Raw genomic sequence first — 20,629 nt, 5'->3', positions numbered from 1 at the left:
GGGAATTTAATGCTTTTAATGTATTATCTTCACTACAAGTTGGCCCTCATATCAACAAAACTAATTGAAAAAAGAAATAATTTCGTTTGAATTTCAAATGCATTTCCGTTACAATCTCCCGCAGTCGCTACATTTTCTCTCTAAAGTACCTAATATTTACCTATATTATGTATATGTTTAGTGTTTCTCCTTTTATTTCTTTATATTCCTCCTGTAACTTCTTTGCGAGAAAATTCTTTTTAATAATAATATTAATAATATTCTATTTTTTTCATAAGAATAAGAAAACTCCGTGATGTGGGGTTAAATGAAATTTGCAATTTTTAGTGTTTGAAAATACTCAAATTTTATTGCCCTCCTTACACAATGTACAAAATATTGTTTAAACGAAAGTTCATACATGAGAAAGAAGGGGGGAGAAAAAGAGCGAACCACCAACTATTTTATACGCTATGAGATGGAACAAAAAACTTACAATAAATATTGAAAATTTCATTTAAATGCGCCACACTCGTGTTCAATAAAATATCTTAAATGCTTAAACGATTTCAATACAGAGGTTTTTTCCACGAATGTTTCCTCCCTTCATACTCTTTTTTTGCGCTTCTTCTTTCAATCTTTTATATTCCTTTTTCGCGCGTTGAATTGAATTGAAAAAAAAAGGAAAGTCACCCACGAAAAAAAGGAAATGCTTCAGAGTTTCTATCAGACTAGAAAGAGGTTTTCAACTTCCCTTTTTTTTCCTGTGAGCTCTCATACTCTCTTTCCCTTTTACAACTTCCTCCAAAATAATCTCTCATTATTTGCAACGTACTGTCTCCTATTAAATCGCTCTTTACCTTTTCCGTTCTCTCGTATGCGTCCTTTTTCTCTATACAAGCTATACGACATCGCTTTTTAGTGTACCTTCCCTTTTATGCTAAATAATTTAATTCCTTTTCTCCTTCCTCTCATTGGGATGTTTTCTTTTTTTTAATTATACGTCCTCTCTCTACTCACTCTCAATACCTCATGTTTTCCCCCGCATCTACATATCCTTTCTCAATCATCAATTGGTTTTGGCGAGTGAGTGGAAAAATAAATTAAAAGAATTTTTTGGTAAACCTCTAATCAAAGTGAAATCGATTCAACATCCCACACTCTTCTTCACCATCAATTTACGGACGTTCACCATAAGCTTTTCTTCCCTCTCTCTCTTTCTCTCTTCACCCATCCCTCCCTCCCTATACCCCCGGAATCTTCTTTCCTTTTTTCCGTTCTTCAAATGCTTTTTTTTTTCTCTCACTCTCCCTCTCTGTTCTTAATACCCACGAGGAGGAAATATGCATTTATTTTTTCCTCCTCCTTTCCCCCCATCCCCACGCTCCCAATCTTTGAATATATAAAATTTTTCAATTAAAAACCCCTCAATGGGGATTTTATTCTCTTCGAGGTTTTCGTTTTCTGGTCCCCTCCGTGGCTGCCACCGATGCTGTCACACTTTCTGTCCTCTGGACATTTTGCTCATCCTCCTCCGTGCCTTCTGACTCTTTGGCATTTATAATTTCACCCTCATCCTCACTCGCCTCATCTTCCCCATCATCATCATCCACTACCGCCGTCGCACCACCACTCTCATCCACATCATCCCTTGGAGAATTATTAACCCCATCGTCTCTACCATTATTATCGCCTTTACCATGTGTCTCACTCTCGTGAGTATTAAGTGGTGTTGGTTCATCTAAATCCGACTTACTCCTAGCCTGTGGCCCATCACCAATTAAATCATCTGGCACTGGGTCATCCGTTTTCTTGCTCCTCGCCACATCTGGTATTGATTTGTCCTGGCATATGTGGAGAAAAAATTTTTTGGGGAAGAGAAAAAATGAATTTTAATCATTAAAACTTTTCTTTTGTCAATATTGCTTCAATTTTTTTCTCATAAATTCAACATATTAATGCAAAAATTTATATTTTCATTCACTTTTTTTTTAATCCTGAAATCATTCTTGCATGTTCTGATTGGATTTATTCCGAAAGGAAAATCCTATTAGCATTATTACGCAATTTTAAGGCAAAAATTGAAAAAAAAAAACTTTTTTTTTTTAAAATTTTGAAAGGAACTTAAAATATCGGAGAAAGGATCAAAAGTTTTTATATATAAGCATAGTTTTCGTTTAACTTCTTTTCAATCCTAATTCATTTTCATTAAATTCTAAATTAATTTTAAGTAGACAAATATTTATTTATAAATATGAAATTATAAATATTGCAACGAATGTTGATAAATAAATTAATTAATTTGCCATTTCTCTTTGGGAATTTTCTACTTTTATTCTAAAATACGAGGACTTACTGCCTTAATTGAACAGCCTAAAAAAAGCTTAAAAATCCTGTAAAATGCATAAAATTTAATTTAATATTAAAACATTATTAAAAACAAACAAAAAGCTGTGCTGGGATTACAGAAGGACTCCTCATTTATGCACAAAACCCCCAACTCTCATTTTCACTCATTTCATTTTAATTTTTCACTATACTTTTTCACGCAACACCAAACCAATTAATCAATTTTATTGTATACATAGTTCTCCCCCCAAAACCCTGCAAATAAATATAAATTCCATGCCGCTTCGGTGCTTTTTAAAAGTAAAATAAAATCAATTCGACAAAAATAAATTTTCTAATTTTAATAAACAACTTATTTATTTGCATTTCCCCTTAAACCACATCAATCTGTGTGTCAAATAACACACAAAAAAGAGACAGAGCATGGAATGAAAATAAATATTAACAATAAAAATTCATTTTATTCATTCATTTTTTTTAAATAATAATATCCAATAAATAGTGAGAATGATGTTCAAATGAAAAGCTTTTTGCTTCTCACATGAATATTGTCCAAAAATATGAAATGATTGCCAAATGAGTGAAGCTTTTATCATTATTTTGCAAAGTTTTTGTTATTAATTTATTCCCAAAATAAAGGATTTTTTTTTTGTGAATAAAAATGCAAAAGGTTTGTTTACGACTCTCGGCATTCGCTCAAAAAATTCACAACATTCATAAAAATTATAGAAAAAGAAAACTTTCCCTTCAATTTCAAAGAATATACCTTTCGCGCTCAACAACCCATATAATAATAATTCATTCCCACATATTTTTTTTAATTAAAAACCATAGAATATACAACCCATTGCGCATAAAAAAAATCAATAAATAAAAAAATAAATTCCCATCCATGTGTGTTGAATTTTATGAACATCACCCCCCACATACTTTAAATAGTTTGAGGGGGTGGTTGAAGGGGGGATGGGAGTTTCAAAATGCATTCAAAATATATATAAATATACTTTTCAATTACACCCAACATTCCAAAAAAACAAACAGTATTTCCTCATATTTCCTCAATTTTCAATGACAGTTTATTTGCAAAATGCAGCTCTATGAAAAATAAATTGCCACATCAACCTATTTAATTTTAATTTGTTCATTTTTATCAAAATCCAATGAAGAGATTTTTTACATTTTGAAATTGAAAGAAAAGGAAAATTTTATAGGAACCCCAATTAATTTTTTTTTAATTTCTAAATAATATATTTTAATTAAATATTAACTTGAAATACAAATAAAAAATATATAAGTTTGATGGCTTTCAATTTTAATCCAAACTTGACTTCTTTGTTGATTTTGAGTTCATCAAAAATTTCATAAAAAGTTTTAATTTCTACAAAAGACGAATGAACTCGATTAAAGGAAAAGCATTAGAACTTCTTTTGCGAAATTTCAAGAATTTTGGTGAGAATTGACTTCTAGACAATTTTATAATTTTCACAAAGTTTGACTTTTTTATTCTTAACCAAAATTCTTTAAATTTTGCGCAAAAAGTTTTCAAACTTTTTCTTTAACGGAATGTCTACGATTTTGATAAAAATAAATCCTTTTATGTTATTCTTAAGGACATAAAGTCAGCAAAGAAAATTTTTCGAGCATAATAATGAGAAAATCTGGTTTAAAAACCAAAAAATAATCCGATTTAAAAAGATTTAATGTCAATGAATATTTAAGGGACTTTTTGAACGAATTTGAATCATTTTTTAAAGCACAAAATTAATCATTTTCTTGCATTCTCGATAATTAAAAATTTTCGGTACCTATAAGAAAAACATTAGCATAGAAAAAGTTTATTTTTAATTATTTTTTGTTTAGCTTTACAAAATTATTTACAAAAATCTCGTAGAATAAAAAAAACTTATTTTCTTAACAAAGAATTCAATTCTAAAGCAAATCTTGACTTGAACATTTCATCAATAACTCGTTATTAGGATTCCCATTAAACTTTAAAAATTAATTGATAAAAAAACAAATAAAATCATAAAAAATACTTTTAATTCTTTACTAAATATTTTCATTCATTTGTCTCACAAATAATCACGATAAAATATAAACATTTTAAATCTCTTTTCAATATAATTTTTTTCATTAATAACAAAGTATCCCCCCTCCTCTCTCAATAATTAATTCTTGATTGAAATCATATGAAATTTATCACAAAATAATTTGGTGGTGTTTTGATATAATAAAATCAATGATTGTTGCATAAATTCCAATTAAACCACCCACAGTGATGGACAAAAAAGTGTTTTGCGGTTTCAAAATGAAGAACTCCCTCTGCTATTTTTTTTTGTCGTGCTCAATAAATGCCATTACAATATATTGGAGAGTAAATGAATAAATGTTTTTTTTTATTTCATCACTTCCTCTCATTAAAATTTTTGTGAAGAGAAAAATAAAAATATTACATACAAAAACCTCTTTGATGTATTTATTGTGGTTCAAATTGTCTCTTTTCAGCGCATTATAGCCCAACTTTAAATGCAATTTTTATTTTGAACAATGTTTGGTGAGAAGAAAAGAATCAAAATTTGATTTTTGAAGCAAAAAAGAACCTCCCCCTCTCTCCCAAAAAGAAACATAAATTCAGTAAATGAATAATTAGCCCGTGAGAAAATGATAAATTCATCAAAGTGAACAAAAATTTGTGATGAAAAGAAATTATCTCCAATTATATTTCGTGCTCACTCTCAATGTGAATTTGCAAAAGGAATTCATTAATGATTTTTTTCCCTGCATGTGATTTTTCTCTCTCTTTTCCTTTCACCCTCCCTAATAATGTTGTTTGCCAAAATGTTCCTTTTGAATTTTTTTTATCCCTTATTTTGTTTAACAACATTATTTTGAGAATTAATTCAATTTATTTCTGAAGGGGAAAAATTTACAATTTGCCTTTTTAAAGCGAGGGCAATCAAATGGATGAGAATTTTCACTTTTAGACCTTTTTGGAAGACAATTAAGTGGAAAACCGCAGAAGAAATCATCAAATAATTCGTTTTTCTCTTTGAAAAAATCTCTTTCTCACCCTCAAATACACACGAAGAACCCAAAAAATCAACATCTTAACTTATTTAAAGGATTTTTATTTTATTTCTTTCACTCCTTGTGTGAAAATAAATTTCCTTTCTCGCATCACGCGAGTGATTATTGAATTTTTCAGCAAAACGCAAAATATATTCAATTTTCTTTTAAAGAAAAAGCATCAGCAAAAAATTGATCATTGGTGTGTGAAAAAGTTTGCGCAATTCCTTATACTCTTCAAATAATTTTTTTTTACATTGCTAATCAATATATAAGTTTTCTTCTTCCACTCTTGTGCATTTTTAAAATAACTTCTTTTCTCTTAATGTTCTTCCATTGACTGTATGTGTACTAAAAACTCAACAGCTTTTTTTGTATAGATAAATACGACGAAGGTAAAAAAGAGAAATGGCAAATAAAGCGGAAAATGGTCTATTAAAGCTAAAAAAAAAAGAACAAGCATTGGATATGGGACTTACCTTGCTGGAACTACAGAGGAAGAAGATGGCTATTGATAGTGGAAGTCCCACAACGACCACGTAAACACCCCACATCCATGGATTTTCATTTGTGTAATTCACTAGCCTAGTTACGAGTGTCTCCTACAGTGAGTGGATACAGGGAGGTAGTAGCAGTTATTTTTTGTATTACGCCATCATCCATGAATTGGTGAAGAAGGAATGAAAAGGAGTAAAATTTTATATGGGAAGGGATGAATGGTATAGGGAATGAAATGGTGAAAGGAGAAGCGCAAAAAAGAGAGAGAAAATGGGATTATTATTTAATTTAAGTAGCAAACTACATAGAGGATTAATTATATTTTTCTGCTCTCTATTCTCTCCAACTCTTGTCATTGCAGAATTTGTCGTTGAAAGTAATTCCATTTGATAAAACCGAAAGATAATTAAAATTGTTTCATGAAAATCATCTTTATATCAAACTAGTCAACCCGAGCCCCCAATCACGTGTGAGCAAACTCCATTTTAAGCTATAAAAGGGGGGCGTATATTAGTAGAGGGGATGAATAATACGGTACCCCGAGAAATTTTTAAAATAAAAAAATCCCGTTATTTGACCCTTCAGCAGGTAGAAAATGGGAAAAAATCAATTTTTCTGAGGGGGCGCTACAATGGGGGGTTGGGGCGGAATCCCATATAGCGCTTGCAACTCGTATTGACCCCCTCTACCCCCATACCAAATTTCACCAAGATCGGCCCAGCCGTTTAGGAGGAGTTCATGTGCCACAGACAAACAAACATTTCAGCTTTATATATTAAGATATTGAATGAAAAGATGTTCACAAAAGAGCACAAAGCTCGCCACATTTTAAAGGTAGATAGTGGAGATAGACGAATGTTTTAAATGAATTTTAAAGCTTTTATTAATGAAATTTTGAGCTTAGTTTTCAATTTCTTTAAACACTTTTAAGGAGTTCTGAATAAATTTCGGAAATTAACGTAAAGCTATAAGAAAATTTATTTATGAAGGGGTAAATTCTGATACAAATCTTTTCTTTTCTTTCCTTACAATTCGTCAGTTAAGAGATTTTTAGTATTTTGGAAAAAAAATTATTAGATTTTGACATTTTATTTCTTTCTTTAAACTGGTTTCTGAAAGAAAATAACCTTTTCAGGGCTCTTTAAAGTTCTTTCTGACTGAATTTGAGAGAGAGCTGTCATCTACTTTTGACTGTTTATTTTCTCTGTGCCTTATTTTATCGAATTATCGATAGTTTCGGGGATTCTACCCCTACTATAGTTTATCAGTAGTGACCATTGAACAACGTGTGTCATTATTGTGGTGTGGATTTTATGCTCAAGTGCTCTGGAGCATAGGATTTCTTGAAAATTGCGGTACCTCGTGCTTTAAGAATCGCCAGTCATATCTTGAGTGACGTCACCACTGCTGTCGCTATATTCATCTCGCTTTTACTCGCGGGGATTCTTCATACGCTCTCTCGTCGATTGCTTGGCTGAGGAGTACAGTGCCGTGCCATAGTTCAACGCGGCCTCAATATGATCCCCACGCGGGCATCGCCCGGGGCATGCGAGATGTGCAAGAAGAGAATTTCTATGAAATTCTTTCCTGGGATAAAGTGTGGAGGAGGATGTGACCGCTGGTTTCACGGTGCCTGCATCGATCCTCCGCTTTCAAATGAGAGGATTAGGGATCATGAAAGTGGCACTTTCGATTGGGTGTGTGCTGATTGCGTCGCCCGCGACGGTGGAGTTTGCGATGCGACGCGCGTGATGAACGCTACAGGAACTGCTGGAGCTACAGCACCTGTGGATTTTCAGAAGGAAATTGAGATCCTTAGAACCAGGTGTGGGTGCTTGGAGACGGAAAACGAGGCCCTGCACAGTCTGATTAGAGCCCTCACAGCAAGGGTTTCTGCTTTGGAGTCCAAGAATTCTGTGCCATTTCATTCCTCGCCTCGCAACTCAATGCCCGGAAGATCTCTCTTTTGGCCTGTTGGAGGCCGCGATCTTTTTGATGCCTCTGCGGAGAAGTCTTTACCTGGAAATGCTCGTTGTGCCCTTCCAAGGCCGGATGCTGGCGTGCCTCAGGGGCCCTCGGAAAATCCCAATCTGGATGTTGGTGGAAAAAATCACCCTGCGCGTGCCGTGAGGGACTACGTACGTCCGGAGCGTGAGGCGGGACGTCCTGTGCGCCGTCCGGTTGTGGTGGGGCGCGCTAAACCTGAGAATGCTCTACCAACTGTGCCCTCATATCGATGGCTCTTCGTGACTCGATTGGCGAGAAGTGTTACCGCTGATCAATTATGCAATCGTCTCGAGGGTACCCTTTCCTCAGGGCGTCGTCCTCGATGTGTGAATCTCATCCCTCCGGAGGACTCCACGCGTCGTATTGGATCCTTTCGCGTTGAGCTCTTGCCCGAAGAGTTCGACGAGGCGCTTCAACCTGATTTCTGGGATTCTGGCATCCTGGTGAAGGAGTTTCTTTTTCGTCCGAGACGAAAGACAGCGCCTGCGGTCCCCGGAACTTCTGCCCAGCCTAGGGAGAATGATGGTGCCGCTGGAGTCGCGCCCGCTGGTGGGTCTGGAGTCCCGGATGAGCAAGGAGAAGATGTTGTCTCCAAAGATGGCGACGGGCAGGATGTCCGGTGAGTACTCCGTGATCCCATTGGTTGCTTCCCAAGATGACGACCTGCCTGACCCTGGACTTCTTCATCACTCGCTATTCTGCGGGTCATCCCTCAATAGTGGCATTAATTCTAGCTTTAACTTTCATGATTATCTTAAAATAAATTTTGGGGATGCAGACTTATTCTCATCCACATCAGCCCAGATTGAAAATTTACAAGATTCTAAAATTTCTGATCAAACCATAATTTCTTTCAAACAACTTACTACTGATTCACGTTTTTCTCTTATTATTGCACATATGAATGCCCGTAGCGTTCGGCGGCACATTGATGAAATTCGCCTACTTCTTTTTGACTCAGCTCTTTCTATCCTATGTGTCTCTGAGACTTGGCTGGACTCCTCCGACTCGGCGGAGGCCGTGGGTGTTCGGGGATTCCAATTATTTAGGTGCGACCGTGAGGGTCGTAGAGGTGGTGGCGTGGGGATCTATGTTCGTGATTCCCTAAAATGTTCATTGCTTTGCTCCGGCAAATTTGATGCTTTAGAGTACATTGGCATTTCTTTTGCGGCTAATGGTGTCAGCAGTACTGTCTTTTGCTCATATCTACCTCCTCCTGTAAGAAATCTAGAAAGCATTGAACGACTGCTTGACTGTGCCCTTTCCTATGATAATCTTATAATCATGGGTGACTTCAACATAAATCTTGTAAGTAACTCTAGCATCAGCGCTCGTTTTCTTGGACTTCTGTCCTCCCTTTCACTGCTCCACGTGAAATTTAATCCAACTCGCGTGGATTCTCTTTTGGATCTTATGATCATTCCTTGCAGTGATGAGCAAAAACTCTTGCATTTTGGTCAGATTCCTCTACCTAGCATTTCTGATCATGATCTAATCTTCGCTTCGTATAACTTTCGGCTCCCCCGGCCTAAAGCTAAATACCGAATTGTTGCAGATATTAAAAACTGTGACAAGAATGAAGCACTGTCTTATTCTTTCTCCATGGACTGGAGTCCTCTTTATCTAGAACCTTGTGCTTCTAAAAAAACCTCTCTTCTAACTGACAAATTGAATTTAATTTTTGAGAGTGTGGTCCCCAAGAAGCGGGTGCTTATCCCACCTCTCTCTACTCCATGGATTAATTCATCCATTGTCTCGATGGCTAAACGCCGCGACGCTGCTTGGAAAAAGTGGAAGCGATCTGGTCTTCCTTCACATCGTCAACGTTATTGCCGATTGAGAAATCGAGTGTGTGCGTTAAAGAATAAAGCCAAGAAAAAGCATTTAAATAAAAATCTTGATGCTAAACTACCAGCTAAGAAACTATGGGGCAATATAAAGAAATTGGGCCTGCGCCCTTCTATTAGTGCCTCTACTACTCCCACTATCTCCGCAGGTGTTCTTAACACCTTCTTCTGTTCCGCTTCACACGGAGGTGTGGTTGAATGCCCCAATCTTCCATCCATTCCCTGGGAGGGTTTTAGCTTCCGCTGTGTTTCTCAAGTTAATGCAGCTTACGCTATTTCCCGTGTCAGGTCTGATGCAGTGGGGAGTGATGGCGTCTCCCTTACTTTCATTAAAATTCTTCTCCCGGTAATATTACCAGTGCTCACTGATGTATTTAATCATATTATTACTACGTCGACTTTTCCTGAAATCTGGAAGTCTGCCTTGGTTGTACCTATACCAAAAATTTCTAATCCTGTTGCACCTTCTGATTTTCGGCCTATCAGCCTTCTCCCTGTTCTTTCTAAAGCTTTCGAATTTCTGCTCCATGAGCAGATGACCCTCTATCTCAATAGCAACAGGCTACTTTGTGACTTCCAGTCTGGTTTTCGTGCTGGCCACGGAACCACTTCTGCACTACTTAAGGTAAATCATGACATTGCGTCAGCTATCGATCGCAACCACTTCGTGGTTTTAGTGTTGCTAGATTTCACGAAAGCTTTTGATAGTTTGCCGCATGATCTTATTTGTTTTAAACTGTTTAAACTCTTCAAATTTTCCTCAAATGCCATTTCACTAATCCGCTCTTACTTCAGCGGGCGTTCTCAAATTGTAAGATATGGAGATGAATTATCTCCTCCTGGTTCACTGACTAAAGGCATAGGTCAGGGTTCCATTCTCGGTCCCTTACTATTTTCTTTATTTATTAATGATCTTCCTTCTGTCCTGCGCAACTGTTCCTACCACCTTTATGCAGACGATCTGCAAATCTATACTGAGGGATCTACACTCGACTCCCACTCTGCCTTCCAAATAATGAATGAAAACCTCCAAAGAGTTGAGCACTGGTCTTCTTCAAATGGGTTGATTCTCAATCCCAAGAAGTCGCAGGCAATAATTTTCTCTAAGAAATCTGCAAATTTCACTTCATTACCTCTACTCCTTTACGGAGAAATTATTCCTGTTGCTGATCAGGTTAAAAACCTGGGAATCGTCTTTAATTCGACTTTGACCTGGTCTGATCATGCAACTGCCCTTTGCCGAAAGGTCAACTATTCCTTATATACCCTAAGACGCTACCGGAACATCACTCCTACTGACACTCGCCTGCTTCTTGCACGAGCGCTACTTCTGCCATTCTTTCGCTATGGAGCAGAGCTCTTCTTTAACGCGGATCGTGACACAATCCGTCGTTTAACAGTAGCATTTAATAATTGTGTCAGGTACATTCACGGACTTGGACCTCGCGATCACATTTCACCTTTCAGGGACGCGTTTGCAGGCTGCGATCTTGAATCGTACCTCCAGATGCGTGCCCTGATTTTCTTGCATCGCCTAATTGAAACCGAAACCCCAGAATACCTGTCCTCTCTTTTGACAAGGGGGGGTTCTGCCAGGGTTCAGGGATACTTGGTGCCGAGGGCTGAGTTTGAATGCTTTTATCGGACGCTCTTTGTAAAGGGCGTCTCCCTCTACAATGCGCTACCGCGTGACTGCCGCCGTTCCATGAACGCACTAAAAAGGCACTTTCAGTCTGGGCACTGATGTTTTGTCTTTTTTTTTCTTTATTTTTCTCTTTTCTATTTTCTTTTTAAATTTCTCTGTAAAACTTTTTTTTTTGTATAATTTTTTTTTTCTCTCTTTAATCTTTTTTTTTTCCCACCTGCCACGCACATGTGAGAGGGCATGACCCTATATTGTGTTTGAAATAAAATTATTATTATTATTATTATTATTATTATTTTCTAGAACAATTAATTTTTTGGTTTTCTTTTATAGAATGACGACAGAACGATTTGAAAACTCTATCTGTCAAAATCTTACAGCAGGTTTTAAGGTTTTAGAAAAGAAAAGAAAAGATTTTTATCAGAATTTACTCAAAATTTTCAAGTTTTATTTTTCAATTCATTCTTTTAGAAAATTGAATAAAACTTCAATTTATCTTCTTTCTGTTTTACGACGTTTCGGAGATATTTATCTCCATCCTCAGGTATGAAATTATCGAGAAAAAGATTTTTTTAACCAGATTTTCAGTCAGATAAATGTAAAACGATTCCAAAAATCACCCAACGATTTTCAGTCAAATTTTATGGTTAAAATTTTGTATTTAAGGCTTATTTAATTAAGGGCTAAAATACAAAAATTTTAACCAGAATACCTGACAGATTATTCAATTGAAAAAAAAATTATCCTGTGATTGCACGCGGTCTCCTGCTCAATTAATCTAGAGAAAGAGAGAATAATTTCACAATATATTCTTTTGAGGAAAGTGTTAAAGCTTCTCTAAAATGTCGTATGATTTTTTTTTAATTAGGATAAGACAAAAAATAACTTATTTTATTAATTGACTCTCTATGTAAAAAATTAGGTCTTTTTTTTAATTTAACGACTGCTGACCGTTTAAGAATCCTGGTTGAGAATCGCCAGATTTTGTAGGAAGGATTGTGTAGAACGCTATATCCTTTTGGGAGAATTAGCCAAGGATCAATGATTTACAGTTCAAGGTAATCCTTATAATTTTGATCAGAGCTTGCAACATTTCTAAGAGCTCTCCTAAAGCGTCAAAAGCTCTTATCAAAATTGTAAGAATTTGTTTAAAATTATCCACTGATTTTTGACTAACGTTCTTGAGAAAATATACCGTCCTACACATCCTCTCTATGTTGAAGAAGTTGATTAAATATATTTAAAGTTAAAAGGCATCCTTAGAATGATTTCTAGCGATGTTTCGACAAACTTATTCTCATTCTTCAGGCTTAGTTTTTATCAGAAAGTCTGTCAAAGATATTTTCTTGAAGATAATTTATTCATATTTCGAATTATTTCGGAAAATTTAACAGAATCATAAGAAGAAAGTAAAATCAAAACGTCGCTAGATCGCATAAAAATGTTTTATTTTATTCTTCAACAAATGATTAATGAAATGTTCATCATGAAACATTTTTAAAATAACTTTAAACATTTTTTTCACTTTGCGGCTTAAAATTAGGCTATTTTACTAACGATTCTGCTGTTTCAACGCATAACACTGTGATGGTGGAATTATACACAATGAGGTATCAAATCGACAGGAGAATAAGAAAGCTTTTAACAATATTCTTTACCATTCTGTTCTACAGTGAATACCTATACTACGAGCATCCCTTCTTGTCTTACTTTGAATAGCATCTAGCACAATTTTTTTCGAGCTAGAAAGTAATTCAACGCACGGGGTGGCAAAGCATAGAAAGAACTATGTCATTGCAAATGGAGAAAAATACCTCTGAACTTGCTGAATGGTACCGACGACAGAGGTACCATCCGTAAATGGAAATTGGTATTAGGCAGTATATGAAGTACATAATCCACCATCCTGGTTTGTAATTCATCGACTTCATTGCACGATCCCACAGTGTATCCTATTTGTAGTTTTTTATTTTTATTTTTTCACGTCAGACACGAGTTTTTTTTTGGCAAATAGAGATGTTTTCAATCAAAATGGGAAATTTTTTTTCGTACAAATTGTAAAAAAAAACTCGCAAATGGATGCAGATTTTGTGAAATAGAAAAAGATTTTCATGTGATGATGGACTTCAAAACACTTTTAGCACACATTTTTGCGCACATCAACTGTGTTATATGGATTTGTTTTTGCTTTTTGCACCTTTCAGTGGATACAGCAACAACAACATGGAAAGGACTGCACTTTTTACGGTTTTTTACGGCTATTTGAATCAATTTCTCTTCGTCCACCAAAAAAGCATCCTTTAGTTTGCAAAAAAAAGAACCAATTTTTTTTGTTTTAAAAACTTTTTTTAACTTCCAAAAATCATTTTAGAAGAAGTCGAAAAAACTCGCGAAACTTTTGAAAAAAAAAAAGAAGGTACGTGACTTTTTCAAAATTACTCCAATTCATCTCTTTACCAATTTTAGTTGTGTTTCTTTCAGACACAGCTTTTGTGTACCGAGCAAAATCGAAAGTCGTCAGATCGGGCTCAAACTTGGGATGAGCACGAATTAGGGTCCCCACATTCCAAAAAACGTATGCGCCAAAAAAATTTTTTTTCCGGTCGGCCGTCCGTCCGTCCGTCCGGCCGTCCGGCCGTCCGCCGTGGTTCAACCATAAATTGCAAGAGAACGGTAATAGATAGAAACTTGCGGTAAACGGCAAAGTTTAAAAGTCGACTGGAAGACGTCAGATTATGACGTTAAATTTTACCCCCCACCCCCGCATCCGCCATTTTGAATAACCTCAAAATTTTGTTTTCGCTATATCTCAGCCTTTGTAAAAGCTAAAAATCTGAAATTTTTATATGTTATAGGGGACATCAAGAGCTTTCCAACGATACCTTATTTTCGAAAATCGGTCAAGCCGTTTAGTCAATATGGCCGCCACAATTTTTCATCGAAAATCGACCATAACTCGAAAACGGCTTGACCGATTTTAATCAACCCGTGGTCAAATGAAAGATCTCAACAAACCCTACAACTCTCTAGAACATCCGAAGTTTCAAAAGTGACCGCTAGGGGGCCAAAAATCAAAAACAAAATTTTCGATTAGTTTTCGATGAATATCTCGAAAACGCCATTATCGATTTGCTTCATTTTTTGATATATTATAGCTTACTATAACATCTGTTTATAAAAAAAAAATTAAAAAAATTTATGTCGCCATTTTGAAAATATTGAGTTCCAACTTTGACATGTCATATCTCGGGTTCTACAAGTCTGATTTTGATCAACTCAAACGCAAATGAAAGGTTTCGTGAAACCCTACAAATGTCTAGAACATTGCAACTTCGAGAAATGATCGCGAGAGGCGCTAAAGTCAAAATCAAAATTTTCGAAAATTTCGAACTCGAATTTTTCGAAAATGCTTTTATCGATTTACTTCATATTTTAATATGTTATAGTTGAGGTTAAGACCTTTCCAACGATAGCTCAAACTCGAAGATCTATGGAGCCGTTCCCGAGATATGGCGTTTTAAAGATTTCTCGGGGGATAAATTTTCAACTTTTCCCGACTTTGCGCGTATTTAAATTAATTTACGCTCTAGTTTGCTCTCACAAAATTGGTACACTGAAAGAAACACAGCTCTCGTAAGCTTGGTCAGCTTACCAGTACATTTTTGTCTTTTCCACCATCACGGTGTGAAGATAAATTTCTCCTCCAACGAGAGTTTTTCTCGTGAAGAAGAAAAAAAAAAGAATGAACATCGCAATTCTTCCTGCGCGTTGAATTAGAAGTGCAACAGAAAGTTGAATTGATATGCAAAATAAGCATGAGTGAAAATCTCACTCTCAACTCGCTTTCCTTTTTGGCTGCTTGATGCAGGTTTCTTCGCAGTGCCAATGGAGGAACTTTTGACAATTTTCACTGAACTCACTTCTCCCGTGAACATCTCCCCCAAATTGGCGGGTAGTTTCCAATTTCATTTTTTTTCGTTATCTCTCTTTTTTTTTTTGCTTTATGCAGCACCTCAATCCTCCAACAATTTATTCTCCTGTCAATTTCCTCTCAAAATTAACAAAACCCTTTCTCACCCGGAAGTCTCTCGCGCACACACACAAAAGAATCTCATGTGGGATGAATTTTTGCGCGAAAAGGGGGATGAAGAGTGAAGGAGAGAAAGGAGAAAAGAAAAAAGTTAAATTAACTCACCGCCTCTCGGTCAATTTGCTTCCTCTTCAGATCATACGTCTGTGCTGCCCATTGGTCCGCTGCCACAGTGTCATCCGTGATGATGATGTTGTCAAATAGGATGTCACTAGACATGGACCACAGTTCAATACCCACGGCTGCTATTGTGGTCATCCTGAATGGATTGAGGTCCTCAAAGAAGTCGGGATTGGGAATTTTTTTCGGTGCCCATTTTCCCTGATAATTCGGATTGTCAATCAACGGTGCTCGCCATTTTCCTTTGTAATTGGGATTTGAAATTAACGGTGCCTTCCACACCCCACACCCAACCGCCTTCTCACACACGGGATTGGCAACAAGAGGTGCCTCCCATTCCCCATCCATATCCGTATCCCAATCATCGGGTTTCACGGCATTGGGATCGGGTATCATCTCATCCTCATCATCGAGCCACCCATCGGGTTTTGAAGCACTCGCATCGGGTATCTGCGGGGGGGCTTCCTCATCCCAATCATCGGGTTTCTGTGTATCCGGATCCGGGATCTTCTCACGCTCATCCCAATCTGAGGGCTTAATATCCGTGGGGTCATCAATTTCACGCGGAGGATTCACCGGGGGTGTAAAGTCCGTCAACAGGGAGCCCTCATTGACAATATTGTGATCAACGCGAATTTCAAATGTATTATCCGGACGTACAATCAATTGGTACAAGTGTGGCTGCTTATCTCTAAATGGCTCCTCAATGCGATCCCTTAAAGTAGATGGGAATAGACAACAAAATTCTCCGTGTTAGCGATAAGAGAAAACAAATCAGACCACCGAAACACGCGTTTTTCCTTTATCTTAACTATACGACAGATAACAAAACAACAAAAAATGTATAAAGAAGAAAAGCAATCTCGTGAGATTAAAAGCATTTTGGGGCACGTATGAATTAAAGACAGGTGTAATGACCTTATTTATTCTTCCTTGTCTTTTTTTCTTCTTCTTCTTTTATCGAGAATGCAATTTTTCTTTTAATTTAGAAATAATTTCGAGTGCCTTTAAACGCAAATCAATTAAAAGGAAATCAATGTAAAAAAAAAACCCAAAAAATTTGATTAAAAAATTCCCCCTAAAATAAAAACAAGAAGCAAACCAAAGCAAAAGCAAAATAATCCAATCTTATGATTAAATTATTGTATTCTCCTCTCACTGTGTGACAATTCCAACCCCTTTTATATGAAACGAGACAACGATGTGGAACCAAATAGGCAGAAAACTGATGAAATACTCACTTTGACTTGCGGCAGTGCTTCTCCGTGATGCTACCATTAAGTGGATTAACGTGTCTGAATATGAAGTGAAGCTTGATGTCATTGCCACATTTGTCTGGGCCAAACATAATCGTATAGGGTGTCTTGTCTCGGAACTGCAAACATACAAAACATCCAGGAATATATTCTGGAGGTAATAAATACCCCGAAAAGGGGTGCAAGGATTGAAAATTGGATTTTGTTGAGGTGAATACACACCTGTGAGAGATCGTTGGTCTCCTTCCCGGCAGAAAGGAGCTTTATGTAGGCACCCCCACATTCCTGCCCTTCCTGCATTGTCACCTCATACTGCACAACGAGTGGTTTATCCTTGAACACAAAGGGTTTCGTGAGACGAGCAGCAATTGCGGCATGTTTCACCTTTGATTTGAGCACCAAACCCAAATCTTGCTTCAAAATTGGCCGTTGTGGTGCTTCAACTTCCCAAACACCATCGTATTTTGCAATCTCCTCCGCTGTATCATCTTTCTTTGCCTGAGACTTGATCCACTGCTTCCCGAAAGCATCCAAATTGTCAAAGTGCTCGGCAAAGTAGAATTTCCCCGGAGTTGCCTTTGGAGATTCATACAGGATGCTCTCATCTTCAGCAACCTGCTGTGAAGAATTTCACAAGAATTTTCAACACCCTTCTTCTTCTTCTCCTCAAGAGAGGGACACATATTGCTTGAGAATCATCAAACTACATTTTGTGCAAAAAAGAAAATTCTTCCAAAATCTCTGAATAATCACTGATTTTATTGACAAAACTTTCCAAATTGATTTTGCAAAAAAAAACTTCTCCAAGAGACAGAATGGAAGAATAATAACGCACAGTTTTTTTTAAACATTTTCGTGCCCAAGCAAGAAGGAGAGAGAGAGAAGATGCTAAGTATTTGCCGCCTCTTATCCATCTCCAAGCAACACCATCAATTTATTGAGGTCAAATATGTTAATGATTTTCTTAAGAAGTTTATTGAAATGCATTTTAATTAGTCAATGTTGATGTGTGATTAATTACCAGTACATTTAATTAAGAAAAATTATCATTATTGCCACATGAACTATCAGTTAGGAGATAAGAAAATGGATGAGGGCACTGCGTCAGTATATATAGTTATCGAAATATAGATAAAAATGATATACAATATCAAACACAAATAAGAGAACAAAAGGCATTTTCAGCACTTTTAATCTTTGAGCAAATTCACGTTGAGAGAAGAAGTTTGCAAATGGTCCTTCATTCATAATGCTCTCAGTCTTTAAATGTGTGTTCAAAAAAAAAATTTTTAAGTCTTTTGTAACATGAAATTTCAGCGATAAGTGGGAAAGATAATTAAAATGAATTTTTAATTAGATTTGAGAAAGAGAAACTTTGTCTTATTTTTAGGCAATTAAACTTGGTTCGGAAAACTTATGAATTAAAATAATATTTGAATTTGGCGCGAACTCGAAGTGGTGAATTCGAGTGGTAAAAATAGAGAATGTGGGGAAAAAAGAGTGATTTGGCGGCAAAAAAGACAGATCGGATTTAGAAGGCAAAGTGTACGGATGTAAACGTGCTTGCTCCGTAAAATAGAGTAATTTATCGCGTAAAATATAGAAATTTCGCGAACAACTCATGAGATCGCTTAAGGTCCTTTCATTTTTATGTCCTTAAAAAGGCTGTTAATCCCAGAATTTTCAATTTATTAAGTCTTGAATATTTCTTATTTTATCTTTAATCAAAACCTTTGAAAATAAAGCCTGGGGAATGTTGTAATTTTATCGAAACTTCATTTAATTTGACAATTAAACCACACTTGATTCAAAATGTTTGTTACGCACCCTCATAATTTAAGCCACATCCACAAACGAAATTGTAAATGAAATATAAATAAATAAGTAGAAGAATCCTTCTGTCAAAACGTAAACTCTGATTGGCTGGAAAATTCGTATAAAGCATTTTCATTGGCTACTGCTTCCTTACGGGTTAATCGTAAGCGCAAAATATATTTAACCGTGGAGAATTTTGGTGGCCAAATCGACATTTTTCAATCGCCACAGAATTAAAATCTATTTAACATATCGTGATAATTTTTATATCTGTGTATTTGGAAGGGTCTTTACTTCAATATTGTCGAAAGAAAACTTGGAAAAATATTTTCTTTTGAGAGAAAATGAAGATCAACCTTTAAGATTAGGAACCTCGATCCTCTAAGTGTCAAAATATATTAGAAAACCTCCTTGTTTGATAAAAAATTCCTTCAAATTTTGAAAAAAGATATTTTCTTCAGTGTAAAGTCAAATATTTTATTGTAAATTAAAACTGAATTTAAAGATCACAAAAATTTTCCCAAAACATCGCTGAAAGTTTAAATTCGGTTTAAATAACATAAAGAAATAATATTCTGTTAGATTTTTAAAGAACAATTTTTTTTTTAAATAAATAAAATTCTCTCTAAAAAAAGTTTTATTTTGTAATCTTTTGCCTTCTATTTTTCTCTTAATTGCTTTAACTTTATCTTGTTAGATCAATAAAAGAATCTCTTACTGCTTCTACCATGAATACCCCCCCATAACCTCGTGGCCCTCAGGCTTCACAGCTTAGGAAAGTAAAAGGTGATGAAATGGAGAAATTCTCACCAGCATTTCATCATCATGTCACACCCCACGAGGAGTTTTCCAATCCAAAACTCACTAAGCTTCTTGCTGCCCTAATTGCAAGAATATTGATTTTCATCAGTCTCTTGCATCATGAATAGCTCCCTATTTTTGTCTTTGAAGAATTTTCTGGAAGGCGTTCCAATTGAAGAGACAATTTCTTGCCCCTTTTTATTCTTTATGTATTTTCAGAGAAGTGCTCTTATGATGCATTTAATGCCCGAGAAGAGGCAAAAAGAAAATAAAACTAAAACGCCCCATTGTGCTATTTCTGTCCTCAATTATTCCGGAAAGCATCTAAAATTCTCTTTTTGCGCAATAAAAAAGCTTTCTTATTGGGAATTTCTTGTAAGAATCTTGTAGGGAATGCTAAAAGGATTTTAATTAGCGCCCCAATTGTGGTGAATAGGCAATGTATGAGGTGGAGGAGATAGCACCTCGTGGATTCTGACACGTTGTTCTTATCTAAAATCAGTACGATGAGTTTGATTAACTTACATCGGGGCTATCTTCTTCCGTGGAAACAACCACATCGTCATCGAAGGCATCATCTGTCCCCTGCCCGGAGACAAGGATAATGCCCAAGAGCAGGAAAGCCACCACGGCACGCCGCATTGTGTCCGGAAGTCCGTTCTACGGCAAAAAGCAATAAAAAGTCATGAAAATAGAGGTGGGGCAGTTGCAGCACAAACAGACGGAGGGCTAATTTAATTTAATTGGGAACTCTGTGGGCTTCCGTGGGTGCCCCGTGAGAGCCATAGCGAGGGGGAGAAAGCGACGCAAAGCGAGTTTTTCGTGATTTTTCCGTCGCTCCCAATTTTTTTTTTCACTCACACCGCCGACATTTCACGGCGGAATTTGGCCTACTTACCGCCTCTTTTTCGCGTCTCAGCTGCACCGGAAGTCAGAAGGCCACTTGGTTGAGCAGACTATTTATCTATTTGGTACGTGGAGACGTGTAATTGGGAGAAATTACCGGCAGACAAAAATTCCACAAATTCACGCAACAACAAAACTCAAACTGAAAGATGTCGAACAATATGGGACAGTTTAATGTTGTGCCTCCTTCATTAGAATGTTCCTGATCATGGCTCACAGGAAAAGGCGGGATTGTATTAGATTGTCCCAG

At 36.3% G+C, this 20,629-nt stretch overlaps 1 protein-coding gene across 4 annotated transcripts; it reads right to left on the bottom strand.

Annotated features, from left to right (window-relative positions):
- Positions 1–320: 320 nt before the first annotated feature.
- Positions 321–20,572, bottom strand: LOC129789621 (calnexin-like). 4 transcript variants are annotated; one of them, XM_055826588.1, is made up of 7 exons: positions 20,372–20,572; positions 19,999–20,133; positions 17,080–17,475; positions 16,843–16,976; positions 15,587–16,316; positions 5,874–5,996; positions 321–1,823 (listed from the first exon to the last, which is right to left on the bottom strand). In XM_055826588.1, exons 2-7 carry the CDS (start codon positions 20,113–20,115, stop codon positions 1,419–1,421), a joined length of 1,905 nt encoding a protein of 634 aa, XP_055682563.1. In that variant the 5' UTR covers positions 20,116–20,133; positions 20,372–20,572; the 3' UTR covers positions 321–1,418. The 4 variants fall into 4 exon arrangements, with proteins under 4 accessions (XP_055682563.1, XP_055682564.1, XP_055682566.1 ...); XM_055826589.1 differs by having other exon boundaries at positions 17,080–17,472; positions 20,372–20,553; XM_055826591.1 differs by lacking the exons at positions 321–1,823; positions 5,874–5,996 and adding an exon at positions 6,847–13,343 and having other exon boundaries at positions 17,080–17,472; positions 20,372–20,541.
- Between the last annotated feature and the right edge of the window lie 57 nt (positions 20,573–20,629).

The sequence above is a fragment of the Lutzomyia longipalpis genome, chromosome 2 (assembly GCF_024334085.1).
Source record: "Lutzomyia longipalpis isolate SR_M1_2022 chromosome 2, ASM2433408v1".
Taxonomy (NCBI): domain Eukaryota; kingdom Metazoa; phylum Arthropoda; class Insecta; order Diptera; family Psychodidae; genus Lutzomyia; species Lutzomyia longipalpis.
This window is presented reverse-complemented; position numbering and strand designations above follow the sequence as displayed.

What these genes read in the sequence shown, in the direction of transcription:
- LOC129789621 (XM_055826588.1), bottom strand. Translation starts at nt 20,115, where the DNA reads ATGCGGCGTGCCGTGGTGGCTTTCCTGCTCTTGGGCATTATCCTTGTC. An exon ending in AGACCAACGATCTCTCACAG is followed by an intron (nt 16,977 to 17,079) that starts GTGTGTATTCAC and finishes GTATGTTTGCAG; the next exon opens with TTCCGAGACAAGACACCCTA. An exon ending in TCCTCTGTAGTTCCAGCAAG is followed by an intron (nt 1,824 to 5,873) that starts GTAAGTCCCATA and finishes CACATATGCCAG; the next exon opens with GACAAATCAATACCAGATGT.